Source organism: Xiphophorus couchianus, chromosome 13 (genome assembly GCF_001444195.1).
Source record: "Xiphophorus couchianus chromosome 13, X_couchianus-1.0, whole genome shotgun sequence".
Classification (NCBI taxonomy): Eukaryota; Metazoa; Chordata; class Actinopteri; order Cyprinodontiformes; family Poeciliidae; genus Xiphophorus; species Xiphophorus couchianus.
In genome coordinates, this window is record NC_040240.1 from 15,761,982 (window position 1) to 15,789,948 (window position 27,967).

At 40.7% G+C, this 27,967-nt stretch overlaps 3 protein-coding genes and 1 non-coding gene across 6 annotated transcripts; 2 read left to right on the plus strand and 2 right to left on the minus strand.

Annotated features, from left to right (window-relative positions):
• The first annotated feature begins 370 nt into the window (after positions 1–370).
• Positions 371–14,154, plus strand: znf687b (zinc finger protein 687b). 3 transcript variants are annotated; one of them, XM_028037150.1, is made up of 10 exons: positions 371–559; positions 3,039–5,318; positions 6,983–7,278; positions 7,366–7,550; positions 9,657–9,833; positions 9,923–10,085; positions 10,861–11,214; positions 11,296–11,396; positions 11,973–12,060; positions 12,716–14,154. In XM_028037150.1, exons 2-10 carry the CDS (start codon positions 3,053–3,055, stop codon positions 13,322–13,324), a joined length of 4,239 nt encoding a protein of 1,412 aa, XP_027892951.1. In that variant the 5' UTR covers positions 371–559; positions 3,039–3,052; the 3' UTR covers positions 13,325–14,154. The 3 variants fall into 3 exon arrangements, with proteins under 3 accessions (XP_027892951.1, XP_027892952.1, XP_027892953.1); XM_028037151.1 differs by having other exon boundaries at positions 7,013–7,278; XM_028037152.1 differs by having other exon boundaries at positions 372–559; positions 7,037–7,278.
• LOC114156691 (small nucleolar RNA SNORA13) lies at positions 10,118–10,252 on the plus strand. Its single transcript, XR_003598002.1, has one exon. It is a non-coding gene; the product is annotated as a small nucleolar RNA SNORA13 (small nucleolar RNA).
• Positions 14,132–20,267, minus strand: aqp10b (aquaporin 10b). The gene is made up of 6 exons (XM_028037173.1): positions 20,036–20,267; positions 19,553–19,679; positions 18,702–18,839; positions 17,879–17,997; positions 16,224–16,441; positions 14,132–16,142 (listed from the first exon to the last, which is right to left on the minus strand). Exons 1-6 carry the CDS (start codon positions 20,120–20,122, stop codon positions 15,944–15,946), a joined length of 888 nt encoding a protein of 295 aa, XP_027892974.1. The 5' UTR covers positions 20,123–20,267; the 3' UTR covers positions 14,132–15,943.
• Positions 20,268–21,486: 1,219 nt separating this feature from the next.
• On the minus strand, positions 21,487–27,477 carry hax1 (HCLS1 associated protein X-1). The gene is made up of 7 exons (XM_028037181.1): positions 27,293–27,477; positions 26,071–26,321; positions 23,425–23,597; positions 23,285–23,348; positions 23,073–23,206; positions 21,856–21,976; positions 21,487–21,781 (listed from the first exon to the last, which is right to left on the minus strand). Exons 1-7 carry the CDS (start codon positions 27,355–27,357, stop codon positions 21,708–21,710), a joined length of 882 nt encoding a protein of 293 aa, XP_027892982.1. The 5' UTR covers positions 27,358–27,477; the 3' UTR covers positions 21,487–21,707.
• Positions 27,478–27,967: the final 490 nt, after the last annotated feature.

A 27,967-nucleotide genomic window follows, 5' to 3' on the forward strand; every position in this document is an offset into this window, starting at 1 on the left:
GCTTCATGTTTGAAGTCACCCCACTGCATCTTCATTTTCCATTCCCACAACTTTCCATTTCATAACTCATAACCAGTAATTGATGGACATACAGGCATGTTTTGGCTCACTTTCATACTGCTGAGTCCAGTTCTGAATGGGGCTTAACTCAGTTGCGCATTATTTAATGTTTTACTCAATCAGAGACCTGACAGAGATGCAAACAAAGATCCTCCACCAATTCTGTACTTTAGAGTATATGGTTCTTTTTTTTCAATGGAATTAAATGCAAAAAGAGAAATCAACCAAATGTATATTTATCTTACTTTTGAGTCGTGGTTTGATATCTTACAACAAAATAGGAGACAAATAACTAAAAATTCTGTCTTGTATGAAGCGAGCATCTAATTTAAGCTTGAATTAAATAAGTGAGAACAGTATAGCATTTACTCTGACGGCTCCTATCGTCCATCAAAAAGTCTCGGCAAACAGAGACGGCTCCGTCACCAACAGCACACCGTCAGAAGCGCAGCATATTCTGCTGAAAACGAGCTAGGATAGTCGGGAATCGCACATCCAGGTAAACAATCCATAATACATCAAATATTAAAGAAAAATCCCCATCCCTGCCATAATTTTCTCCGTCATCGTCGACCCTTCTAACAGCGGATTCTGGTCGCTGTCAGACCTGCCGCCAGCAGACCGCTCCTGTTGCTTTTAACGGCGCTGGCTAGCTCGTTAGCTCGATGACCCCTCTCCGTCTTGGCTGGAGCTCAGCGGCCAGCAGCCACAGACGGAAGGCAACATCGTTAGCTTAAAATAACGGAGCCCGCTGCTACAGAAACGCTGTTTCAAAACGAACCGCCGCAAATATGGTCACTGCTTGTAAACCCTAGCGTGGTAGTGAAAGCGTGACTAAATCGGCGTTACCCCATTCATGGTTTAAAAGAGCCGAGCCTGTCACCGGAGGAAGGTTTGGTTGCACAAACGCCGCCGCTAGCACTCGCCTAGCCGGCTAGTCAGTGCTAGTGCAGGACACTGAAACACCCATCCAACCTGCTCCAGCTTCCTGGAGCTCGGCAGGTCATGTTTAACAAATATGCATGTGTGACATATCTAGCAAATAACCGACACGTTTAAATGTATTATTATGTCTAAATATCACAGTACACATGTATTAAGCCGTTTGCAGCCAGACAGCTCAGGTTCATTGTCAATATCCCAGCTTTTGCTCCCAGATCTGTTTACTATTATATTTAGTTTATGCGGACGGGAGGATGAATATTTATTTAAATGTTGGTCATAATGGTGAATCTTTCGGCAGGAACACACAAAAAATGTAATTATATTGAACAGAGGGGATCAGATTTATACCCCAATCACCTTTCAGATAGAAAACAAATAAAATGCATTGAAGTTTGTGCTTGTAAGGGGACAGAAAATGTTAAAGGGGTGTGAATACTTTTGCGAGGCAACAAAAATTAAGCAATTACCACAATATTATGGCAGGTTCTTTTGTTTCACAGTTGAATAGATTTGTATGACGTTTATTTGCAAGTATGAAAGTATTAAACAGTAGCTAAGCAGTTTTTTTAAAATTCTGTATTGGGGCCTCACAATATATCATCATTATATCTCACGAAGAACTGTTTGAAATGCAATATTTGTGTGTTATATTCCAAGCTTTGCATGCAGATGATATTTTGAGCATGTTTGATTTAGACTCAATGCAACAGTTGCCTGTATCTGACACAGATAAATGTGCCCAAGATGCTGAAAGACACAAACTGAATCAGAAACGTTGAACTGACCGATGTGTTTATCACTATTGATAACCTCACTGTGATATTTAACAATAATATAGTAACTTTTAACATCGAGCAGGCCTGTTCTTTATTTACTAAATGTTGCTGCTAGCCTGCTGGTGAACACAATTTTGCAAAATATTCTGCTACAAAGACGCAGGTTTAAGCTTTTATTTAATACTTCTAAAGCATGATTATTAGCGCCATTCACTTAAATACAGAAGCATCTCTTTTATCTATTTTAATTAAATAGATAAAAACTGAAATGTTGCCTGTTTTTCTGTCAGCTCATAGAGACCCAGCATGTTTTTTTTGCTGCACTTTGATTTGAGGTTAGTAAAAACCAGTTAGAGGAGACAGGCTTATGCTTTGATGCACAGATGGAGAGATTTTTGTACTTCCTAATTTTCAGTTGAATTCAGAGCTATCAAACGTGCTGCTAATGATCAAATTAGATCAAAGTTTACAGGAATTTGCTTTTATATATTGTAGGGCTGAAGCTATCGATTACGTTAGTGATGGAATATTCTGACGATTAGTTAAGTAAAGGACAAAAAAATCTTCACATCCTGCAGAGTTTTATTTTAATTAAGATAATTTTGTACAATATTAAAAATGCAACAATGAATAATTCAAGCATTTTATTAATCAAAATGCAATAATAGTATTCATTAGTGCATGATTAATCATTTGTGGTAAAAGATGCATCTGCAGCTAAAAAAAATACTTCTAACATTGACATGTGAAAAACTCAGGCCTTTCTGCTTGACTTAACGTTAATAAAGTGTTGAGCTAATGTGTTTATTAATCTGTTTATTATTATTGTATAGGAGATTTAATTATTTTTTTTTGCTGAATTTGAACCAGGTGAAGCTAAATTTGCCACTTGGGGAGTTCTGGGTATAACATACTTACGGAAAAAAAGTTATTTTTTTTATCTTAAATGCAAAAAAATTTGTTCACCTTTGGCTAAATTACTGCCCTGAGTAAATTTGTTGTTTAAGAAAATGGCCTTTGGTTTTGAATCTGTATATTCTAATGATTATTTGATTACTAAATTAGTTGATGATTATTTCAGTAAGTAGTTAATCACAATTAATTGTTTCAGTCCTACCATATTGTATTCCTTTTGAAAAAGATGTAATGAAGAAGGAAACTAAGCAGAAAATTAAAATCGGCCAGTAAAAGCCTGATCACTGAATTTTCAGTTTTTCCAGATGAATACTTATGTTTCTGTATTTTCTAATATTCCAGGAGTGGATCCCGGTATGGGGGACATGAAGACCCCAGATTTTGATGACCTATTGGCAGCGTTTGATATCCCTGACATAGATGCCAAAGAGGCCATACAGTCTGCGCCGGATGAGGCCGAGGGCCCCCACGGACCGGCCGGTGCGCCCCTGGGAAAGCAGGAAGGCGTGGTGGGCGTTGGGTCCTCCCTGAGGCCGCCCAGTCCCTCGGACTCCCAGGTGGACACCTCCATCGTGAGCGTGATCGTGAAGAACAAAGTCCGGCATGAAGCCGTAGACGGCGGGGACGGAGATGCGGAGCAGCATCCCATCGATATGATCGCGGGGGCGGATGCCGGTCCCCGACTCGGCGCCTGTGGCGAATCCGAAGCGCTCAATCACAACGGTTTTGGAGCTTCCAGTGGTCCCATGCCTCTTTCCCTCGGCCAGAACCAGTCCAACGGAGGGCCGTGGTCAGTGAACACTCCCAAAGCGTCCGCAGAAGCGGCCAGCGCCAGTACAGCCAAGCATCACAAGCAGGGCGGGAACATTTTCAACAGACTCAAACCTCTGGTGGCGCAGGGGTCTGGAGATCCGGTGGGTCGGGCCAGGAAGATGCAGCTCCTCCAGCAGCAGCACCAGCAGCAGCAGGACACGGGCCAAGAGAGGGCGGATGCCGTCAAAGCCTCGCTTCCTTCATCTTCCTCCGTGTCGGCCGGGTCGTCCTCTCCCGCCGGACTCACCTTGCCGTTCTTTCCACCGTCCAAGCCTCTGCTTTCAGCTCCTCCTTCTGCACCTTCATCGCAGCCACTGCTCTCGTCTCAGCCTTTCAACGGCTCCCCAAAAGGAGGAGCTGGCGGATTCCAGCACCAGGAGGAGGAGGATTCCGACCCAGATCTGGGGAGTCCTCTGGTGATCCAGGAGAACCCCGACTCGCCGACTAGTGCGCAGATGAGCAGGCGATACAAGTCTGATTCTGTTTTGTCGCAGCCCGTGTCCTCCGCTGCGTCCCAACCAAAACCTGGGGACACTCCTTCTGCGTCCACTCCACAGTCTGGCTCAGTGGAGACTCAACAGGTGGAGGAGAGACATCCAGAACATGTAATAGAGGAGAGAGATTCACCTGAGAGCCCCGAGCCGGAGACGCCAAATTCAGCTGCTCAGGTCCCGGCAAAAAGGTGCTCCAGCCCCGCCGTGGCGTCCACTCCGCCTCCCCCTGAGCTGCGGGTGCCTAAAGAGGAGGAGGAAGAGATGGAGGTGGGAAACGGCATCGATAGGGTCGCAGATGGCAAAGTGGACAAGGGAGAAAATATGGAGGCGGAGGATGGAAAGGCTAAACCATCTTCCACTGATGGAGGAGAAACAGGAAGTGCTGCTCCTGCTCCCCCCGGAGCTCCATCCCGGCCCCTCAAAGTCAGGATAAAAACCATTAAAACCTCCACAGGCGGGATTACCAGGACTGTGACCAGGGTGGCGTCCAAAGGCGGTGGAAAAGGCTTGGATCCTAAAGGTCAAACTGGGGAACACAGGCTTTTATCAAACAAAACGCAAAAGACTGATGTTTCCCCTGGCCTCATGACAACATCTTCCCAAAAAGTAAGCGCTCTGAACGTTCTGCCTGTTTCTACACTCGCAGCCAGCAGCGTCATGCTCGCCGCCGCCACAAAGGTTCAAAACAAGATGGCTTCTTCGGACAAGGCGAAGGTTTCGGCCACGGCTGTCAGCATCACCAAGTCCGCCGCCCTGCCGGCGACGCCTGCGGTGGCTTCCTCCCCCAAGTTCTCTGTCGCTGCCAGTGGGATAAGCGTTCGCACGGCCGCCAACAAAACAGCCAATGGAGGCAGTGGCACCATCTTGGGCAACGCCGTCCAGCCAAACAAGCCCGCCTCAATAGTCAACAGCACTGGTGCTGTCATCTCTCGCAGCCAGTCGAGTCTGGTGGAGGCTTTCAACAAAATCCTGAACAGCAAAAACCTCCTGCCAAGCTACAAGCCCGACCTCTCGGCCCCTCCGCCGCCCGAGTGGGGGCTCCCCGTGCCCGCCACAGGTTACCGCTGCCTAGAGTGCGGAGACGCATTCGCTCTGGAGCGCAGCCTAGCACGGCACTACGACCGGCGGTCGCTCCGCATAGAGGTCACCTGCAACCACTGTGCCAAGAGGCTGGCCTTCTTCAACAAATGCAGCCTGCTGCTGCATGCCAGGGAGCACAAGGAGCGTGGCCTGGTGATGCAATGCTCGCATCTGGTCATGAGGCCCGTCACCGTGGAGCAGATGATTGGCCAGCAGGATATAACACCGATTGGTGGTAAGTTGAGGTGAAGAAGGACTCACACTGCATTACAGCTACAAATGTTGATACAACCTCCATTAAATGCATTTAATTTTTTCCATTTAATGGAGGTTAAATGCAAGAGTTTTTACTTTTAATGTAAAAGGTGTACAATTAGTTGACTTACGATCAATTGTCAATTAATGGTATCAGATTAAAATAAGAGCTGGGTAGAGTTCCCCAAAATTTTACTTAAGAGTATCACTACTTCAACTTATTTTTACTCAAGTAAAAGGGAAAATTAGGCTCCAAAGAAATTACACAAGACTTAAAAAGCATTTAGTAAAAAGTCTAGTCAAGTACTGAGAAGACATCGATCATTTCTTATTTAAAACTTACAACATTACATGGACTGCTTTTTTTGCTGAAGTACAAGTAAAAAAGGATATGGTAAAAAGTCTACTGAAGTATTGAGTAACTGATCAAATTATCAATCATTTAATATTTAAAAATTACATAATCAGACTCACCAAAATATAAAGTAAAGTGAAATATTTTGGTATTTCAAGGACCAAAATGACAATTATTAGTAAAAGTAACAAAAAATAACAAATCTGTCAAGAAGAATATTCCAAATCAATTTCTTTCACTAAAAACTTATAAAACTTTAACAAAAATTGCATTTGTTTGTCTTTTTCTGGTGAATATTTGGTTAAAACGTGTTAGTTTTTCATTCAGTGGGTTGAGAATCACATTTTACTCAAATAAGAATAGCGATACTTCATAATAAAGTTACTCAAATACAAGTAAAAAGTACTGCATAGTAAAAAATACTCCTAAGAATAAATTGTTTCCGAAAAGTTACTCAAGTAAATGTAACTGAGTAAATGTAGCTAGTTACAACACAACTCTGATTAAAATAACTTCCACTGATTAGCTAATAACGTCCGCTAGCTAGATCGGTTTTTTATTGTTGTAGTTTGGCCGCCATTCAGCAGAGGGCGCTGTTGGTCATCCTTAAGCGGAGCCGTTGATACAGAATCAAAGGCAGCGGCCATACTAGAACAGGAAAGATATACGGTCCAAACAGAGCCCGGAGTGGGAAGCAAAATGCTCTTCATGTGGTTCTTTTGTCAAATTTAAACACTCGACAAATTCCTTAAGTTCACGCGGCGAAGCGTCAACTTTTCAACCAAAAATTACTACGATGTGCTACGAAGGTGACGACATATGTAACAAGCTGAAAAACGGTTGATGGAGCGAAGTTTTAACATTCCTTCAAGAGCAGACAGTACTTCTGTATTGATATCTATGTTTATAGGGAATTAAGTGTTTAGCATATTTTATTCATTTTGTCTTTTATTCTTCTATTCAGCAACAAAATGTTCCTGTTTTGCTATATTTTAGAGATATGTCTAGGTTTCATAATGTGAGAAAACCACAATTTTCTGTTTATCCAATCAGAATTTAATACAGAATACTAATTTTAAGAAAATGGCCGTTTATCAGTCAGTCAGCTCAGTTAGTTGATGGATAAAATCAATCAACTTTAGATTGATTAATTTGCATCCAGGCTTGGAACTTGACACAGCTTGTAACGGTTGTGAATCACAACTATGCATGCATCTCTTTTCTTTTTATCCATCTTTGCTGACCTCCACCTGTTTGTCCTGCTCGGTGTCCGCCGTCTGGCCATCCAGGCCTGCTCACTACTTTGTCCTCTCCTCCAGTCTCCTCTCCCTCTGCCACATCAGGGGGTGCTGCTGTCCCCGCCGGCTCCAGTCCCATGAAGGACGCCTCGTCTCCAGCGGCAGCAGGTCCGACTCGACCCGTCCGCCGTGCTCCTCAGGGGCCGCAGGCATTGATGCCGCTCCCCTGCAAGAAGGCCGAGGGCCTGCAGTACAACAACTTCAAGTGTCCAGAGTGCCAAACGCAATTCTCCAGCAAGGCGGAGCTGGTCACTCACTTCCAGCAGATCAGAGGTGCTCCCAGCTCGGTGAGGGTCAAATCCGTATTCTGCTGAGTTTGTTCATATAAAACCTCAACGGACGCTGAATGTTTTCCCAAATGTTTGTTTTTGCAGACCTGCAGCCAGTGCTCGCCTCCCATGATGCTCCCCAACTCATGTGCCGTGTCTGCCCACCAAAGGATCCACAAACACAAAGCGCCACACGTTTGTCCCGAGTGTGGTGGGACGGCGCGGCAGGCCAGCTTCCAGACCCACCTGGAGGAGGCGTGTCTGCACTTCGCCAGGCGCATCGGCTACAGGTGGGCAGACATCTGTGTGAAGATGAAACCTCAGCTTTACTACTATAGCGATTAATTGATTACAGAAATAATTCTCAACTAATTTAGTAATCAATTAATCGCTATTGAGTATACAAACTCTAAAGTTTGTATACTTGACCAATACTTAACCAAATATTGATACTTGACTTGATACTTGTTTGTATACTTGACCAAAAATTGACCAAAAGGTCAATTTCTAAATGGATGACACACTTAATATAAGCACTTTAGGCTTATATTAAGCCTAAACTTTGTATATATTTATTTGCATAAAAAAATTATAAGATTAACATTAAGATGCAAAACTTTTTTCCGTCTGTACTTATATTTTACCTAAAACTCCTCAAGTGGCATAATTTTAACTTCACTTGGTTCAAATTCTGTAAAAAAAATCTACTAAGCAGCCTTTGCATCCAATTATTAATCAATTAATCCAAAAAAGTATTCTGATGTCAATCAGTTATTTGAATAGCAAATTGGCACAGTTTGCAGATTTCTTATTTAACTAGTTAACACTTTATACAATATTTGAAATACATGAATAGATACAAATAAATAAATGATTCAGTTCTGTGTTTAAATAGGGTAAGGGTAATTGTAATGTAATGACGTCAACACCGGAGATGTAGTCCCGCCAAACAGGGTTTATTAGAAATAGGTAGAAGCTGCTATTCCTGAGGCTGCAGCTCACGCCTCTAACAAACGGGCACAATCAACCATTAGCTTCATTGCTAACTCCCCTCTGAACTCTCTCCCACTTCCGGTCCTGGTACTCCCGCTCCACCGATCCCCCGCCCACATGACAGGCCTATCACATGTGAGTGGGAGCCAGCAGAGTCAGACAGGGGAAGCCCATAACTCTCTAACAGAAAGGATCACAATGCAACTTATAACAAATACAAATAACCATATGAACCCCAGCAGAACTAAAACACAGAATCGTTACACTACCCCCCCCCACTACAGAGTTCCTCGCCCACGAGGGAACAAACAAAGTCATCAAACCGTCTTGGGGCCCTCCTCGTCCGCTGTGGGCGAGCTCCCTGCGGCGCTTCAGACGGCACCGCTGGGACATCATTCGGCAACAGCGGTATGGCTTCTGGAGAAGCTGGTAGCGATACCGGCGACCCCGACTGATGGCCTTCTGGGGCCTGTGGGGGCCCTACCTTGGTAGGGGGCCAACCTGTCCCTGTGCAGTGCTAGTTTTCTCCTGTTCTGGAGCATCTGCACTCTGTAAACAACCTCCCCCATGCGCTCCAACACTCTGCAGGGGCCCACCCACTGACTGTCCAGCTTCGGGCAACAAATTTAAGGTTTTGGTTACTCACATTTGGTGTGTACCTTAGTATTTAATTTGTATTTTGTATTCTTTTGCACTTTTGCTTACTGTGTGTTATCTTTGTTTTTTGCCTGGGAGCTGCTGGTAACTTCAATTTCCTGAGGGAGTCTTCCCAAAGGATCAATAAAGTACAAGTCTAAGTCTAAATACAAAAATTAATGTTTTATTGCCTAAAATGCAGCATTCCTGTAGTGAAAGTTTGATCATTTATAGCAAAAGGATGCATCCGAAACTAAAATAATACTCTTCATATCAACATGTGAAAAGCTCAGGCATTTCTTCTTGACTTAACATCAATACAGTGTAGAGCTGATCTGTTGGATATTGTTTTTATTGATAACTGAATAGCAAACGTTGGTTAAGAGATTTACTTTACAGGATTTGAACCAGATGAAGCTAAAACTATGCCATTTGAAGAGTTCTGGGTAGAATATACAGTGTTTACACACAAAAATGGTTTTTCATCTTAAATGTAAATGTATGTATATTTTGTACATTTTTGGCTTAATTTTTGCTTTCAGGGTGATGTTTTCTCAGTTTTAAATTTGTAAACTCCAGTTAATGATTATTTGATTCCTAAATTAGTTAACGATTATTTCAACAATCGCTAAATCGTGATTAATTGTTGCTAATTGTGATTAATTGCGATTAATTGTGATTAATTGCTACTAATTGTGATTAATGCTGTCAGTAGATTCACCCAATACAGCAGGGGTAGTCAAGATGGTGTCTTTCTGCTCTTCCAGGTGCTCAAGCTGCCAGGTTGTGTTTGGAGGTCTGAACTCCATCAAGTCCCACATTCAGACAGCTCACTGCGAGGTCTTCCACAAGTGCCCCAGCTGCCCCATGGCCTTCAAGTCCTCCCCCAGTGCCCAGAACCACATCAGCACCCAGCACCCAACACTAACTGGAGGACAGGCCAAGTACGTCCCCCTCCTCTACCCATCCAAAGGTCTTCTTTATTTGAATTTTAAGAGGACCAAATGGTTTTCCTCTCTTTACATCTTTACAGGATGATCTACAAGTGTGTGATGTGTGATACGGTTTTTACCCAGAAGCCCCTGCTGTACATGCACTTTGACACTCATTTAGCCAAGCAGAAAGTGCATGTGTTCAAGTGTCCCGACTGCACCAAGCTCTACGCCCAGAAGGGGTCCATGATGGAGCACATCAAGGTGTGTATTTGGGCCAGAACGTTTGCTGTCGTCGCCTTCATGTGTTGCCCATCCATTGCTCTCTACAATGAATGTGGTGTCAGAGAAGGCGAACATTAAACCTTGGGTCGGCCTTAGCAGGGTTCCTTCATGGTGACCCTGTCCTAAGTTCTACCCCAAGAACATCACTGCAGTGTTTGTTCAGCTTCAGTTCATTACCAGGGTTCTGCAGAACCCGATGACTGGCTGAGGAGTCCATTCAGTCGTTTGGTTCAGGCTGCTGGAGCAGGGCTGCAACTAGAATTTAAAGTGTGTCTGTGTGTAAAGAGTTAGATTAGAGCGCTGCTATAGATGTCTCTATTAGTTCAAATCTGTCCATTAGTCTGTCCATCCATCTAGACATCCGTCCATTCATCCATCCATTAGTTTGCCCATCTATCCAACATTCATTCATCCATCAATCTGTCCATTTATCTATCCATCCATCCATCCTTCCTTCCTCCTTTTCTCCCTTCCTTCCTTCTTTTGTCCTTCCTTCCTTCCATCCATTCGTCTGTCCATCATCTGTCTGTCTATCCATCATTCATTCTTCCATCCATCCACCCATCCATCCATCTTTTTGTCCATCTGTTCTTCCATCCATCCATCCTTTCTTTCTTTCCTTTTTTCCAGGTTCTGTATTGTGAATCCTGTCTGCTGTAGAAGTATCCACCATTACAGAGTCAACTCTTCTCTAATGACGCATTAAAGTTCTGTGAACTTCTGGTCTGTAAAGTTTTCCTGTCGTTCTGCTCAGACGGCTCACAGAGGCCCATCAGCCAAACCCGAGTCTCAGCCTGACGCCTCCAACTCCTCCTCAGCTCCCACCAACTCCTCCAGTCCTTCCGGCCTCAAGTCGAAATCCTCTGCGAAGCCCGACACCTCGGACGGCGAGGACTGGGGGCGGGAACAGGAGGAGGAAGATGAGGAGGAGGATGACGACGACGATGAAGGGGATGAGGACTACGAAGCCCCGGGAGGCCAGTCTTCCGGCAGCGCGGGGGTCGGCGCTCATTCCAGCGCCGTGAGCGAGTGGACCTGCCCTCAGTGTCAGACCACCTTCACCGACAACGAAGACTACCTGAGTCATGTGAAGATGGAGCACGGCAAGGTGACGTTCCAGACGCTCAAACAAACGGGACCATCTGAAGAACAACGTTGTTTATTTTATTTCTTTGTTTCTGCTCCACAGTTTCCCTGCCGTATCTGCGGCGGGACGTTCAGCACTTCTTCCAGCCTGCGGCGTCACGAACGAGTCATTCATGAGGGCAACAAAAGGATCTTCCATTGCCAGTGAGTCACTTTCATCAATGACGAAAAACATTTCAGAGTAACCCAGTAAAACATAAATTAGCAATTAATGCATCTCAATGAATTATATTAACTTTAAAAGTTTATTTAATACATCATTTTAATTCAAAAAGTGAAACTCTGAGTTATAATTTAAGCTTTAGATTTTATTTAGATCAACTTTAGATTACCTTGCAAATTATTAAATAGACTTTGCTTTGTAATTGTGTGCCTTTTTCTACCAGTTCACCCTTCCACTGAACTTTTATTCAGCGCTCTTTAATAGATGGCTTGACATGTATTAATCAAGGTGTAATAAATCTATTTGATCACTTTTTGAGTTGAATTATCTTTCTAAGAATCTTCTGATTTACCAGTAGATTGTCTTTTTGTAGACACACAGTTCTCGTCTTAAATTATCACCCTCAATTTGTAATTAATTGTTTAAACTCTAAATTAGAGTTCAGTTGTTTGATATTCAGATGACATATTCTGGCCCCCAGAGGGCACTAAGAGCGCTTTCTACCTGTGTGTGACATTTTAATAAAATTTTACATCTGTTCTTATGTGTTTATCCAGGTTTTGCACAGAGGGCAAAAGAACATTTGGCAGCCGGTTCTTGTTGGACAAACATATCCGACTCCATCACAGAACAACAGATGGACAAGTGAGTAAAAAATGTAATTTAAGGTTCAGGTCAGAGTTCTGCAGCATTGGCTGTGTCTGGGTTTTCTTTTGCATATTATATTAATTCAAAATGCTTCTTCAGCTCCATAGGTGACTTGTGGCTAGAAATCAATTAATTTAAATGAACTGAATTTCTGATAAAAGTGGTCTCTGTAGAATGTGCTTGTCAATATATATATATTTTAATTTAAAATAAACATTAAGATAAAAAGTATCCCATTGTCTGTAAATATGTTCTACACAGAGCTCCTCGAGTGGTCTAGTTTTAGCTTCACCTGGTTCAAGTTCTGTAATAAAATAAAATGATCAAGCATCCAATTATTAATCAGTTAATCCAAAATATTATTTTGATGCTAAAAATATATTGGCGCAGATTTTTTATTTAACCACGTAAGCCTTTGTTGTAGAATATTTGTTATAAACTAGTGGAAGCAAATTAAAAATGATTCAGTTCTTAAGAAAATAAGCATCATGCAGAAAAACAGAAACATAAGGAGTTGAATTGGTGAAAAAAATCTTTGAAAAACAAAATTTAGATTAAATTGACTTGCTTCCCATCCGTGGGGATAAATGTGTCTATCTGAGCCCTCATGTTGTTGTTTTGAGCACCAAGTTCTTGCTTTGTTTGCGCTCAGGGTCCTCCTCTGACCAGGAAGCGAGCTGCCACAGGAGGCGACGGACCGGGCAGCTCCTCGGAGCTCGACGGCGAAGTCGGACCTCCTGCAGGCCGGCCAGCAGACGAGGAGGAGAGCGCCACAGAGGACGGCGGCGGCGTTGGCCCTGCAAAGAGAACCAGGGCCTCGGTGGCGTCCACGTCATCAGCGCCTGGCGAGCTGGAGGACGAGGACAGCGTCTTTCGCTGCGTCCCCTGCGGCTTCTCCACGGAGGACGGCGCCGAGTTCCAGCGCCACATCCCGCAGCACCGCGGCGACACCGCCGCCTTCCAGTGCCTGCAGTGCGGTGTCTGCTTCGCGTCGGCCGGCTCCCTCAGCAGGCACCGCTTCATCACCCACCGGGTGCGAGACACGCAGAGCGACACGGAACGCGGTGCCCCGCGCGCCCCCAGCTCGCCCAGCGCCTCCCCCGGCGGCGCCTCCCCACTGGCACACCTGGAGGACGGCGACGGAAACCTGGGCTGCAAGGTGTGCGGGCGGCGCTTCGACAAGGCGAAGGACCTCAACACGCACTTCAGGACCCACGGCATGGCCTTCCTCACCGCACACAAGACAGACAAGCCCCAGTAGGGGGCGCAGTGCGGAGACGGAGGCGGCTGCAGAACATGAATGTTGATGAAACACTTTTTTTTAGCTCACCCAGAAACATTTTACTCTCTACGGCGCCTCCTCTGTGCGACTGTAGCTGCATGTTTGATCTTGTTACACCTGTGCTAGTCTCGTGAGAAGCTCTTCCTGGGTCAAAAGCCTTTGTATTGGGGCCCGAGTGAAGCTGGAACTCCACCTTCATAAAGTTGAATGAAATTGGTGTCAAAAGTTTGTGCTGCTAAGATTTTTAAGATGACGTTTCCAGAGGTCATCAAGGGTCAACCTGCCCCCCCATATTTACAAAATATGGTATCAATCAACATATTTGTGTAGCAAAGAATTTCATTTGTGCTATTATAATAAAAAAAAAAATGTTTAAGTTTCCGGAGATCAAAGGTCAATCAGCTCCCCCAACATTTACAAAACCAAACAAAATGTGGTGTTAAACTCTACTCCTGTGCAGCATAAAATATTGATTGTGCCGCCATTTCCAGATGTTATCAGAGGTCACCTAATTCCCCCACATTTTGTTTTTGCCGTTATAATTTTTAAGGTTCAAAACAAAAAGTGGCCAGAGGTCAAAAAGGTCAACCAGCCCTGACCCCAATAGTTACAAAAAATAAATAAATCTGGCATCAATCAATTGTGCTGTTTGTGCAGCAAAAAATTCAGTTTGAGCTGTCATCATTTCAAATATATTGTTTCCAGAGGTCAAAGGTCAACCAGCTCCCCCAACATTTACAAAATCAAACAAAATATGGCATCAAATTTTGCTGCGGTTGTGCAGCAACAATTTTTGAAATAAAATAATTAAAAAAAAAAGTAGTTTCCAGAGGTCAAAGGTCAACCTGATTCCTCTCGCCCACATTAAGGAAAAACAGGTAAAAACAGTTGATTGACAATTTGCTTGATTAGATTTAAATGTGGAGTAGCTGGTTGACCTTTGATAACCTTTGGAACAAGTTAATGTCTCTGAAATAATAGCAGCACAAGCGAAAACATTTTTGCTGCACAAACCAAAATTTCGTTTAGTTTGACGAATGTGGGAGGCCAACTTCACTCAGGTTTTGTTTTTAATCAGCCATTTTTACCTGTTCTCCCATTTCTTCCACTCTTCACCGAATACATCCACGCATTTCGTCTGCACGCCATGCAGCCTGCCTCAAACTCCTCTCTCGTTTTTCCTCCCGTGGCGCACGAGAGATATCCGAAGCATGAAGAGGAGCGTCCGGAGAAACTGACACTGTTTTTTTTAATGTTTTTTTTTTATGTTGCAATATTTATTTATACTAAATACGTCACTGCTGTTTGTATCTTAGAGAGTCATGAGATGAAGAGGTTGCAGGAAGTCTGTGACCCGGTCGCTGTGAATAATTTGTGATGTTGTTGATCGTCAAAGCTAGAAAAAGAAAGATCAGACTTCCTGTCAGTAGTATCGGTGTACAAGTTTTTGCCATGTAAATACATACAAGTACACTAAGAAAGCTTTCTGGTTTTAGTAACTTACTATGATAATGTGAATATGTGTAGTATTTGTACTTGTACTGTTCCACTCCCCCTCCTCAAACTGAAAAACCCTCCCAGAGTTAGTTACATTTTGAGAGAAGGTGTGTCGTCTTAACGTGTATGAAAACAAAAGGTTTCGATTTCAGGCGGTTCTTTTGTAACTACAGGATCAGTGCTTGCTGTACCCACTTTTCTTTTCTATGTTCAAGCCCTCAGTGACATGATGGAGGTCTATGAGTGGACTTTGTATCTTTTTTATATGTCATATCATATTTATATAGCTCTATAGTGGCAATTTCATGTCATTTTATTTCCCATGCTTGTGGTCTGCTTGCTGAAATGCCATACACTTCTGTGCTGTTTGGAAATAAATGTGGAAACTATCTAAAATGTGCAAAAGTTTCATTGAGGTCTTATTTAAAGTGGGTTTTAAGCACAGGAATATTTTCTGCGCTCATTTTGTGCCAGCAAATACACATTTTTGGTTGCATGGAAATTAAGAAACTAAATATACAGTTCTGCATTTTCTTTGGAAATCAGATCTGTGAATTACTTCACATCCAAGTTTAAAGAGCTCTTGTTCCAAGGTAGAAAACTGATAACTACATTTTTATGGTCCACAAGAATATATCTCGATTAGTTCACATCTTTCTTGGCTGACCAGAGCTACGCTGCGTCAGTCAGTAATAAATCTGAACGAACAAAAATCATGTGGGGTTCCTCAAGGCTCAATTCTTGGCCCACTTTCTCCATTATCTCAATGCTCAAATTAGAAAGTAATATCAGACTGAACTACTTCAGATATGCTCAACACTGTCTGTGTTCAAATCCCACTGGTTTCCCAGACCCCATCTAGAATGTGACATAGATCTCATATCCTTGTTCTGATTCAGTTTTTGGATTTCATTAAAGTTCAGAACTAAACTGTTTCAGACTCTTAGGCTACTCAGAAATGACAAATTAGGTTTATGATCATCATTAAATAGCTGTAAAGGTTCTTCCAAGGTATTCTAGCGTGTTTGCCTGATAACAGACTTCCTCAGTCAGATCCTTCAGTAGATCAGCTTTAGTCTTTGGTGAAGCACAATTTGACAGCTATGCAGACTTTCCGTCGCTTGGTCCCACTCCCTCCAGCTCCAGAGACTTTCCCTCGGTGGTTTCTTGACATGAAGGCTGATCCTCCGGAGAGAGGGATGCATGATGGACTTCAACCAGCAGCTCATAGATCAAAGTTCCTACCAAACCGCCGATGCAGGGAGCGACTAACGGGACCCACCACCAACCACGTCCAGCCCTGTAACACAAATATTAGGTAAGGATGAGGGTTAACATGTGGGAGGACGTTTTGGAAATAATGGGGGGGAGAAAAACTAACTTGAAAACGTCATCCCCCCAGCCAGCAATGTAAGTGAAGAAGCGAGGTCCAAAATCTCTGGCCGGGTTCAGGGCGTATCCGCTGTTTGAGCCCATGGAGACGCCGATAACCAGGACCGAGGCTCCAGCCAGGAGGGGCTGAAGATAATCGGGTATGGATGTGTTCCTCTGGTCCCCTGTAGCCAGGACACACAACAGCAGAGCCGCGGTGCCGATCACCTGCGAAGCATCCAGGGGGTTAAACTTAAATAATGCTTCCATGCGTTTGCCCGGGTCTGTTCAAGGCTGTTTGTCCATTAATTCTTTATTAGATTACAACTAGTTCCGATCAACAGACTTATAATAATAACGTCTGCTTAAACCTTCTTTAGGTGTTGTAATTCGCCCGCCATCCAACAGTGGTGGTCATACTTTAAGCGGAGCCGTTGCTACAGAAACAAACATGGCGGCTTCTCCAGAAAAGAAACGGAGTCTGGTATTGAATATAAAATGTTCTTCATGCCTCTCTTTTGAAGTATTAATACCTGATACGGTCGTTAAGTTATGACTTTAATAATGCTCATTTAACCTAGCTATGTGAAAAATAGCGTTAACTTAACCAAAAATTACTGATGTGGTCCAAAGATGAGGACATGATGACAGAAAAGCGGAGGGCAGCCATTATTTGCATAGAATTTTCACAAGGAAAGACTCTTAATAAGCCAGCAATATGCTTTTACATCTGATTTTATCATTAGTTTGGAATCTATGTGATTGCTTTTATTTTACATCATTTTCCATCCTACAAAAAAGACAAAAAATATCCTTCCTTTTATTGCAATATTTTATGTTTATCTTTACTTTGAATTCAAAAAACAGTAATAAAATGGTGGTTCTTTAAAAATTACAACAAATTTCTTAAGAGTAAATATGACATTTGAGGCTGTAAATTAGTTTTTTTATTTGTATTTTTTATAGTGCTAAATAGCTCTTTAGGTTATAATGCTTATTCTATTTGTTGGAGGTGTGGACTTTATTGAAGTTTAAATTTTACTTAGTGTTATCTAAAAGGTTGCAGATCTCTAACCTAATCTTATTTCAGGCCCATTTCCTACCCTGTGCCACCCTGGTTGGATTTTATCTGTTCACCTAATCTGTTCCTTCCTAAGTTGTGAAATACAAAATCCTTTAACTACAGGGTGGGCCATAAGTTTCAATACATATAAAAAATAAACATTTGATATTGGACAACCATTTTTATTTATATAATGTTATGTCTTCATCGGTGGTCTTACGTCGTGGACCGCTTTGCGGTTGGTCTGCAACATTTCCAGTTTTCTGAAACTTGCAAGTACGTTTTGCCACAGTGTCGTGTGTGAGGCTCGTTCCATGTTTTCTGTTAAAGTTTCGTGCAACCATGCAACTGGTTTCCAATCCAGCCATCAGTATAATTTCAATTCTTTGCTCTTTTGTCAAATGCATCTTCTTGGGTATCTGGAATATTTTAAAAAATATACATTTTACATTCTCCTATGTATGGAAACTTATGGCCCACCCTGTATTTTAGCTTAAGTTAGGGAACGTTACAGGTCATTGCGTTGGCAGTTCTTGGCTGTGTTGCTGCAGTTAAATATGAATTTCTTATGTCTTCCTGATAAAACAGTAACTATATCTGACCTGGTCCAAGAAGCCTCCCCCCAAACTGAGGTATTCAGCTGGATAAGTGCTGAATATTCCTGCTGTAGCTGTTTGACCCGTCACCGTCAGTTGACCCCCGCTGTAACTCTGGATGGCGTCTGCGAACATTTTATTCAGACTCAGTCTTTATACATAGTCGTGAGCAACATGGACTTGAAATTTGTAAGGTTTTTATGGCATCAGTAGGGTTGGGCGAAAAAACGTCAACTTTATATTTTATATATCAAATTCAATCTCCAATTTTAATAACATTTTCTCACTTTTTTAAAGAAATTAGAAGTGACAGAAAATATTTTCAAAAACTGGCTTTTATTTCAATCATCTCTAATGTGAATTTACCTGAAATTAAATTTCAAAAATAATTAGAAGCTGTAAAACACACTTGTCAAACAAGATGGTAATTCTTGGGCGCGCTGACATCACATATGGGAACCAAAGAAGTCAATTGTTGGAAAAAAAAAAAACGAAAAAAGAAAATCCAGATTTTTGTAAAAGTAAATGTTCAAAAGCAAAACAACTTATTAATTGATTTAGCACCAGCCTTAAACAACACTGGGCTTTATTTGAAGTATTCAGCCAGTAAATAAATGGAAGAAATGTTTTCACATCTTAATGATGTGAAGATTTATTTAAAATGATTTCCATGAATGAATGTAGAAATTCAGAGCAGCAGGATCTGCTTTAAATAATAACTAAAAGTTTATGAATTACTTTCATAAAGTCTGAAATAGTATGGAGGACTAATAGTGCTTGTACATGGTGCGCCCAACCCAGCGATTTAATGTTTTGCATGTGGACTCACCGTAGTACTGCAGACTAACTGTGGCTGCACCCAGAAAGGCTCCAAGCACTTGGAAGAAGGTATATAAAGGAAGTTTCACCCATGGATGTCTGCCCAAAACGCACAAACTCAGCGTAACTGCAGGATTCAGGTGAGCCCCTTTGAAAATAAAGAAATAATCTGATTTACTAAAGCACATTCTGCATCTGTCAGACCAAACAGGTTTCAGCTAATTAAATGTCAGAGTGTTTCAAAGTTAAAATAAATGGTGTTTTAATGTATATTCTTTATTATATAAATCCTGTAGGCAGGAAAACTTGAGTATTCATATTGTATTTTGATTTATAAGCAGTAACTAGTTACGTTTACTCAGTTACATTTACTTGAGTAACTTTTTGACAAAAATGTAAGAGTACTCTTTACTCTTAAATTAAAGTATCGCTACTCTTACTTATATTTCTGGATGCTCTACTCACTGTGAGTAACTTCACTGAATGATGAACAAAAATGTTTTACAAACTCCTGCAGCTTTTGGTAAAGTTTTATATTGAAAGAAATGGATTTGGAAAAATATTTCTATTTAGTAATTATGTTATATGTATAAATTAGTTACAGTTTGACCTATAAAATACCTAAATTTCCACATAGCTTCATGTTTTGTTCTGTTTGATGACAATTAAATTACTGATGTTCTGATCTGTTACTCAGTGCTAGAGTAAACTTTATACCAAATACTTTTTTATGACTAGTTTTCACTCTTACTTGAGTAAATGTTTTGGGTACTCTGCCCTCATCTGCATCTTCTGTTATTTGCGCATTCTTCCAGTCAAATAAATTAAATGAAAGTAAACTATTATCTCAAAGAATCTTACCTGAGACTCCACGGGACACGAAGACCCCGAATGTTACCCCCAAAGCAAAGCCAAGGTTGATCGAAAGATACTGGCCATTTTTTTCTTGAGACGTCGTCACCTGTGCAACGGTGCCACAACCAAACAACTGCAAACACACAGAGACTTTTCTCAGCACTGCAGTAGAGTTTCTACTCTACTGTGCAGAGTAGAAACGAGTTTCTATTTTAAGCAGATGGGTAGAAATATTAAGATCGAACACAAGCTCTCGGTTTTTATGGACTTCACTTCTGATAAACCTGCTTTATGGTCTGTGCTGTAAATGTTTATTGCTCTGGAAGGAGAGACACTAATTAGGGGTAAAACAACACTAACATTGACACATCTCGTCTCTCAAACTGTCCCTGCTTTTGTTTGTTTCTAAAAAAAAAAAAAAAAGGGGGCAAAGTTAAACTTTTCTGCAACACGAAGCAGTTTAGCGTTTCATTCATGAGTTTTACTCACAATCAGGACGTAAACTCCGAGGCATTCGGCCAGGCTTTCCCTGACCAGAGGGTTTCTGATCTGGCACCTCCTCAGCAGCCTCTCCATCCTGCAGACGCCCTCTGACCCCAGGTGAGCTCTCTGAGACGCTGCGGGCAGGTGTGTGTGATCTGCACAGCTCTGCTCCTTCTGCCTCACTGAGCACAGTTTGCCCTCTGATGCTGGACTTCAGGGCTTACGTCACAGGGTTTATTGCAAGGCTGAGGTGGGGCTTTTTTCAGCAGAAGATTATTTTATATGACATTCTGAGAGCAGAATCAAAGCAGCAGGGAGGATTTACTGGATCTCTGAGCTAAAGCTGATAGAAATTAGTTGATTTCAGCTCCTTTCTGATTGGTTATTTCCACACTGATTCAATTTCTTCCCTTTTTTAAATAAAAAAACCCCCATTAAACTGTTGGTATTACTGTTAAAATATTTTATAACGTGTTGGACAGTAACTTTGAAATACTGTAATTCCACCTAAATACATTGCGGTCAAAAATATTTATTCATTTAGCTTTGCGATTTTTAACCTTCCCGTATACAGAAAACAAAAACGTAACGCTGAAAAAAAAAGAAAAAAAAAGTAGTTTTTAGACATAGCTAATACAGAAATAGATGTAATTCCACCTAAATACATAAATTTAAAAATATTCATTCATTTGTGGTTGGTCATTTTTAACCATAAAATGACTGTATCTTTTATATATATCTTTTATAGACATCATATACATGTACAGTATATATATAAGATATTTAGGTATCTAAAATATTTATCTAAGGAATTCCAGATGTAGACAAACTCGTAAAAAAATAAACAATCATAATCAAACATTTTTTTAATTTAAAGACTGAAAAATTGTTTTAACTCAAATAGTTATTCCACATTTGAATCTAACTGAAGTGCAATTATTTTTAATCTTCATCCTGACCTTTAGTTTTTTAAATAAATGATTCTCTCTTGATTTAATTGTTTTAATTTCAAACCACTTTTGTATTTAAGGAAGGTTTGAAGGAGTTTATTATAAGGTTTGTACATAATTCATTTTTTCACATTATTTCCATGGTATACATTTATTTAAAATGTTTTATTTTATTAAAATGTCAACTGCTTAGAATGAGTCACATATACCCAACTTCACTTTTTGGCTTATTCTACAAAAAAGAGCATTTTTTTTGTCCCACTTTCCCAGATTTGAAAGTTTAAGAACAAAGAATAAAGTTCAACACAGTAAATAATATCCGTTATTGGAAAACCCGTCTCCGAACTTCCAAATGCTTAAATATCAAACGATTAAAATACAAACTGAAGTTTAAATTCTTCCTTAAGATTTTGTATTTCAAATGTCTTTTATCCCAGACTGCATCATTTTATGAAAGAAGAGGAAGAGTTTAATGCTGGTGAAATAAAAGCACAAATAATATCAAAGTCGTGTAAATATATTAAGTCTTTATTTGATTCTTTTTCACATTTCTTCCATTCACTCTGCCTTTTTTTTTTTTTTTTACAAAAATAAAACATTTAACTGGACTGTTTGTTCTTGATGCGACTAGTTTTAATTTCCTATTTAAACCAAAGACTTTGTGTCAAACACATGTTCTCCCTTTAAAAACCAAAAACCAAACAGAGGACGATACTTTAGTTTATTTCTTATTTAAATCCTCTGAAGAACCGAGAGAATAACGAGTCGTCATCCCGCAGATCTGAGAAACGATTCGAATCTCCTGGAAAAAACAAAACAGAGATGCTGTTTATTCATTCATTTAGTCCAATGAACCCAGCCTGGAGCACAGCTGACCTGGGAGTACCGGTCCGGTCTGGCGGTCCGGTCCATCCAGCCTGTCCGGACCTCCTGAACGGGTCACGGTGGTCTTCTGGTTGCCGTGTCCGTCTCTGACCGTTCGCCGCTCCTCTACAGTCTGACACACAGCGAGAGGAAAGCAGGAGAACATTTACACCCATCCTCTGGTTTTATTCCATTTTTAAAACTATATTTTATATTTTATGAAATATAAAACAGAGAAGTATTTTCTTTCCAACCGTCGTGTTGGAAATAAAATGTTACTTGAACATAAAACATAAAGTCCACTTTTAAACAAGTATAAGAATTAATTTTAACAGTCTAGTGTCGTTTCACTCCATATGAAAACAATTAAGCTTATTGTTATTTATTACAGCTGTAAAATTTAATTTCACGTAAATTTTTAAATGGCTTTGTAACTTCTTTTTTTTTTAGCTGATTTGTTGCTTTTTGAAGTTTTTCAGCTGTCAGAGGATTTATTTAAATTATTTATTATTTCTGCAGGTCAGGTAGCCATCAGGTCTGTGGGATTGAGTTCAGCTTTCTAAAAACAAACGGCGTAAACCCAGTTAATTCATGATTTAACAGATGCTTTGTCATAGAGCCAGGTCGGTTTGGATGGATTTTTTTTCTCTAATGAATGAATTCATCATTTTAAAAAGCTGCTTTTTGTATTTACCTTGTTAATCTTTGTCTAATATCAAAATGTGTTTGATGTTCTGAAACATTTACGACTCATAGAAAAAACAAAAATAGATAAAGTCCGCGGAAAGCAGAAATGCTTTGTTGCAACATAGATAATCCCAAATCCCATTCTTCTCTCCAAACTCAAAGTAGCACAGTGGACTTTTAGGTGATTTTTAAGCAGAAATATAAAAGTTTACAATGAATTTCATGCAATTCTTCAAATTTGTGGAGCTTTAAAGATGCAAGTTGCGAAAAACTTTGGAAAAAAACAATTGAAAACGCAAAAATAAATAAAGTCTATAGAAACATTTTTCCATATATATTCTCACCTGGACAATGTTCAATTTAATTTATTCGTTTCTAAAATTATGTTAGAATCATTAGAAAAGAACATTATTACAATTAAATAACTGAACAAATAAGTGCAAAAAAATTTATATTAATAGAAAATGTGAATAAGTACACACCTTTTTTTTTTTTTTTAAAGTATGTATATTTTGATGGAAGAACGTTTAGAAAGAGCTCACCCCGTCGGGTTTCACCACCTTGGTGACGACGACGGACTGGAAGAAAGACCGGCTCTGGGGTTCGCTCGGGTTCTGACTGACAGGCGGAGTCAGGATCTGATCCAAGCCGCCTGACGACACGGCAGAGTCCAGATCTGGACGAAAAAATTAGCAAAAAGATAAAAATAAAACAAATAAAAAACAACACAATCCAAGTCAAAGACATCCCCTACCTCTGTCTTCTTTAGCCTCTTGACCTGGAGTTCTCTGTGACGCCTCACCGCAGAAATCATTGAACTATTTGGAGACAATAAGAAAATCTCAGAGACTTGGTTGAATGTGAGCTAAAAAAGCAGTGAAGTCTGTCATGTACCTTAGAAAAAGGGCTCCTGCCACCAAAAGGCGGCGACTCAAACGAAGGTCGGTGCTCCGGGTGCGGCCGGCGGACGTCGCCGTCGGGTGATTTGAGCATAAAGTCTCTGAGAGGATTCCCGCTGCTCTCTGATCTGCCCTGAGGTGGAGACGGAGGCAGGATTCTGGGAACGCCTGAAATATAAAACAGAGAAGAAGAAAAAAGTTTATTTGTATTTCTTAAAGGTTGTAAAAGGTAATATGGTGAACAAGATGGACCTGCAGAGGACAGTGAGATGAGAAATAAATGGAATAAATAATAAATAAATAAAATAAATAATGGAAATAAAACGCAGGATTTACCCTGTAAAACTAGCTAAGCCTGGCGGCAGGGCAGTCATCCAGTGGCTTTCCGTGTTTTCAGGTTAAAAATGTTTAAAGTTGAGAGGAAATATGAAAATATCACTAGGTAATTATGTGCTATTGGAAGACATTATCAACAATACCTAAACACCAACTATAAAGTCTTAAACCCCCCTAAAATAAATAAAACAAGCAAAGCTAAGCCTGGTGGAGGTCCTAGTAAAACCTGGTGGCCCGCCAGGTTTATAATACACTGAGGGGAAAACCCTGAAAACGTCTTAAAGCGTCACTGACTCGATAAAACCACTTAGATGATTTTAAAAAGATTAACTATTCTGCTTTTATTCTGTGTACACAAAACATTTATTAATAAATATTCCTCTGGGTTCAAGCGCCGGCACCTTCCTGTGATGTAATCAGGGTAACTCAAACCGTAAACAACTAAGACTCAATACACAGAAGTGGAGAAGTTGTGAGAGATTTCAGCAAAGATTTGAGTGATTTATCTTAAGTTTTGGAGGAAGAAACCAGATGGAGTGATGAAGAGGGAGCTGGATCTACTGAAGGACTGCAACTCTTATTTATGGACCTTACCAGAGGGGCCGCTTTTCATTGGCTGATGCCCATTCTACGTGGTCACGTGCGTGGCCGTCTCACAAACACACTTAGCTTCCCGTTAGCTAAGTACAGCATAATGGCAGAACTGATACAACTTCTACACCTTGAAGCCTGTCTGCTACACAGTCTGACGTTAGCTAAACAGATCAATGTGTCTGTATCTGACATACACTAAAGATTTTATTTTAGCAGAAAAGGCTTTGGACTAAACTGTTACTGGTGTTAGCCATTCTAGCACCAAGTACAGTGCATCAGGCCTAGGAACACTCAAACATTTGCCAACAAACCACAGGAATCACCCACTGATTTCAAAAGTGACCTACAAAACGATGAATGCCCGACTTACCCAGCCTTGCAAGAACAATATTCATCAGTGATCTTGTCCACAGCTATATTTATGTAGAGGGTTAGTGGATCTGCCGTTTTCCTCATCGAGCGAAAGCGTTTTGCTGTGACGTGCACAATGTTGGAGGCATCGCGTGGCTCAAACACCTTGATCTCACCCAAAAAAGATGACATGAACTTCTTAGTTCCTCTGTCCATTATAGTAGCTGATATATTGTGAAAATCCGGCAGAAATGATGCACTAATCGAGTCAGAAATACACTGCAGAGAATCAGTCGAAGTGGAAGACGCCATGTTTACATAGAAACAACGCGCCGCGAGGCTTTGTTTGTGAGACTTGCGACCACGTGGGATTTTCTAGGTCGGTTGTGGACGGAGCTTGGTAAGGTCCATTGAGCCGTGATGTTCAGGAAGCAACGATGACTCCAACATTTCTGTGATTTGGACATCTGTCGCCTCCAAATCACAGATCTATGAATATCATAGTTATTTCTAGTTTAATTAAAATAAGCCAGTTAGTTTAAAGTGACATGGTCCAAGTTCTGCATATGAATTTTCTAATCATCCTGTTCCTCCTATTTCCACATCTTCAGTTTGATTTTTCTACTTCTGATAACTGCACAGTATTTCATGTTATATTATTGTTTAGAGGGATTATCAGTCAATGGCACCAAATTTTGCTTGATTTTGTAAGTTTGGGGGAAACGCTGGTTGACCTTTGATTACCTCTGCCAACAGTTTTTAATATCTTTAAAATGATAACAGCGACACAAATTAAAATTTTTGCTGTACAAACTTTTCTGCAGGGAAAGAAGAACGAGGATACAGTCTGAAATACAGCTGTGGAAAAAATTAAGAGACCACTGCAAAATGATCAGTTTCTCTGATTTTACTCTTTATATTAATATGTTTGAGTGAAATGAACATTTTCCTTTTATTCTCTGAACTACTGACATGTCTCTGAAATTTCAAGAACATTTTTTTTATTTATTTGCAGAAAATGAGAAATGGTCAAAATAACAAAAAAGATGCAGAGCTTTCAGACCTCAAATAATGCAAAGAAAACAAGTTTATATTCATTTAGAAACAAAAATACAAATGTTTTAACTCAGGAAGAGTTCAGAAATCAATATTTCTGATTTCTGATTTGGTGGAATAACCAGGAGGTTTTCAATGGGGTTCAGTGCAGTGGGCTCTTCATTGTTTCCAGAGCTGTATGTTTCAGACATTTCTCATTGGGAGACTCTGAGACAGAGCAGGAATCCGTCGTCTGAAGACGTTTCCCAGAAAGACCTCACAACCCAGAGCCCAGGTAACAGACATGTTGGCTCTGTTTCCGTACCAAAGTGTCCCGACTCCGGATGTCCCTCCCAGCGGCCCAGCTGGGAGAAGATCTCCTCCATCTCCCTGAGGACGTGGCCGAACACGGCCGGCTCCTGGAACCTCATCCCGTCTGGACCTAAGCTGAATCCAAACCTCCAGGCTCTGTCCAACGGGTCCTGCTGGTCCCTTCTGAATCCATCATAGTAAAATCCTTCTTCCTCATCGTCCTCGTCGTCATCATCATGAGTCATTGCATCAAAGAAGGGGTCCCTAAAAAAAAACAAAGATTAATGTTCCTGCAGCTGCTACTGAGCAACAAGTTCATGCTATTTGTTAGGGTGGAGATCAAGCACTTTTTAATTTGAACTGAATACCCATAAATAAATAGTAACCTAAAGTTAACTTACAAATATACCACTACAACATTTTACAAGAGCAAAAAGTCCATAAAACAGACATGTTTGTTTATTGTGACTTGACCTTCTCAGCTTATATCATTTATTTTGTTTCTATTAGTGGTTTTTACATCGCAACTGTCCTGCAGAATGACTCTTGCTATTAAAAGAAAGCAATTAGAAAACTACTTAAGTGTTGATCTTTGCATGATTTTTCTTTTGAATGGATTTGGCCTCTCCAAGCAGTAGTCACTTGTGCATCAGTTTTTTCTTCCCCTAAATTTTCCAGCATTATCTTGGCATATAGGCAAGGCTCTTTTTTTTCTGTTAAGAGCCCGCACAGAGCTTTTGTGTCTCACCCTGCCTATCATTAGTACAGTAACGGAACTAATTAATTAATATAATAAAATCAATTTATTAAAATTTTATTTTGTTTTGTACTGATTCAAGAAATTTTCTGAAAGTATATAGATTTATTGAAATATACTGCAGAATACAGACAATTACTTTTTTTTTTCTGGCTCAGATGAGGCTTACATTTCTGATTTAAAATATTTAAGTCCTTTTCCGATCAGAAACCACTGCCAGCTGCTCACTGGGGGCTGTGAACCTCTAAAGCTCAGGACCTAGAACCGCCCCTGGCACCGGCCGATTAGGAGTGACCTCAACAGATCATGAATCTTGAGCTAAAATGAGCAGCAGCCCAGTTAGATGAGGGACCCCTGTTGTTTTCCTGGCAGAAATAAAACCACTAATCTTGTCCTGGACGGAGCTGGCTCGTTACCTAACAGCGGCTAACTTCTACTTTCTGATTTAGTTTTTAAAAAACAAAAAAAACAAACTGACCTTCTTCCTCGGAAGTGTCCTCCCGGGACCCCGAAGAATCCGCGGAATAAATCAAAAACACTCATTTGCTCACAGCTCAAGCAGGAAGTTGTTAAATCATAACTAGAAATGTGAACTACGACCGAAAAGAAGCGCTTAGTGCTTCTACAAATGTCAACAGAGACGTAAAGCGCTCTGGAATGTTCCGCACGCATGACGCAATATGTCGCAAAGAGAGCGTTACCGTAAAGACGGTAAAACACGTGCACTTTACTACAAAGAGTCCACATAATTTAATAATCAGGATAATTACTCCAGCAGTAACCATGTGACTGAAATGTATACTGACTTAGCCACTAATTGTTCCAATACAACACTCTTTAGTTATGAGTTGGAATTTGTAGATAAAAATGCATTCAGATTAATTTACGGCGTCAATATTTCCCTGAAAAGAAATGTACTAAAATAGCTAACATATTTATAAAGTATTTGTATATTTCCAGGCTGACATCGAAACAATAAATCTTTTCGTTGTGAAAGAAGCCCCTTTAGGAAAATATTTTCCAGAACCGTATTTCCCACAGCAAAACTCTTCCAAAAAACCCCAAGACGTTTATCAAAAGGGAAACAAAAATAATTATTCAGATTTTTTGACCAAACCATTCTCAAATACATGCAGATAACTTACAATTTGAA

What these genes read in the sequence shown, in the direction of transcription:
- znf687b (XM_028037150.1), top strand. Translation starts at nt 3,053, where the DNA reads ATGGGGGACATGAAGACCCCAGATTTTGATGACCTATTGGCAGCGTTT. An exon ending in TCAGAGGTGCTCCCAGCTCG is followed by an intron (nt 7,279 to 7,365) that starts GTGAGGGTCAAA and finishes TTGTTTTTGCAG; the next exon opens with ACCTGCAGCCAGTGCTCGCC. An exon ending in GCCAGGCGCATCGGCTACAG is followed by an intron (nt 7,551 to 9,656) that starts GTGGGCAGACAT and finishes CTGCTCTTCCAG; the next exon opens with GTGCTCAAGCTGCCAGGTTG.
- aqp10b (XM_028037173.1), bottom strand. Translation starts at nt 20,122, where the DNA reads ATGGAGAGGCTGCTGAGGAGGTGCCAGATCAGAAACCCTCTGGTCAGG. An exon ending in TCGGAGTTTACGTCCTGATT is followed by an intron (nt 19,680 to 20,035) that starts GTGAGTAAAACT and finishes GTGTGTTTGCAG; the next exon opens with TTGTTTGGTTGTGGCACCGT. An exon ending in GGGGAGGCTTCTTGGACCAG is followed by an intron (nt 16,442 to 17,878) that starts GTCAGATATAGT and finishes GATGCTTCGCAG; the next exon opens with GTGATCGGCACCGCGGCTCT.
- hax1 (XM_028037181.1), bottom strand. Translation starts at nt 27,357, where the DNA reads ATGAGTGTTTTTGATTTATTCCGCGGATTCTTCGGGGTCCCGGGAGGA. An exon ending in GGACACTTCCGAGGAAGAAG is followed by an intron (nt 26,322 to 27,292) that starts GTCAGTTTGTTT and finishes GTTTTTTTTTAG; the next exon opens with GGACCCCTTCTTTGATGCAA. An exon ending in GCAGGAGCCCTTTTTCTAAG is followed by an intron (nt 23,349 to 23,424) that starts GTACATGACAGA and finishes GTCTCCAAATAG; the next exon opens with TTCAATGATTTCTGCGGTGA.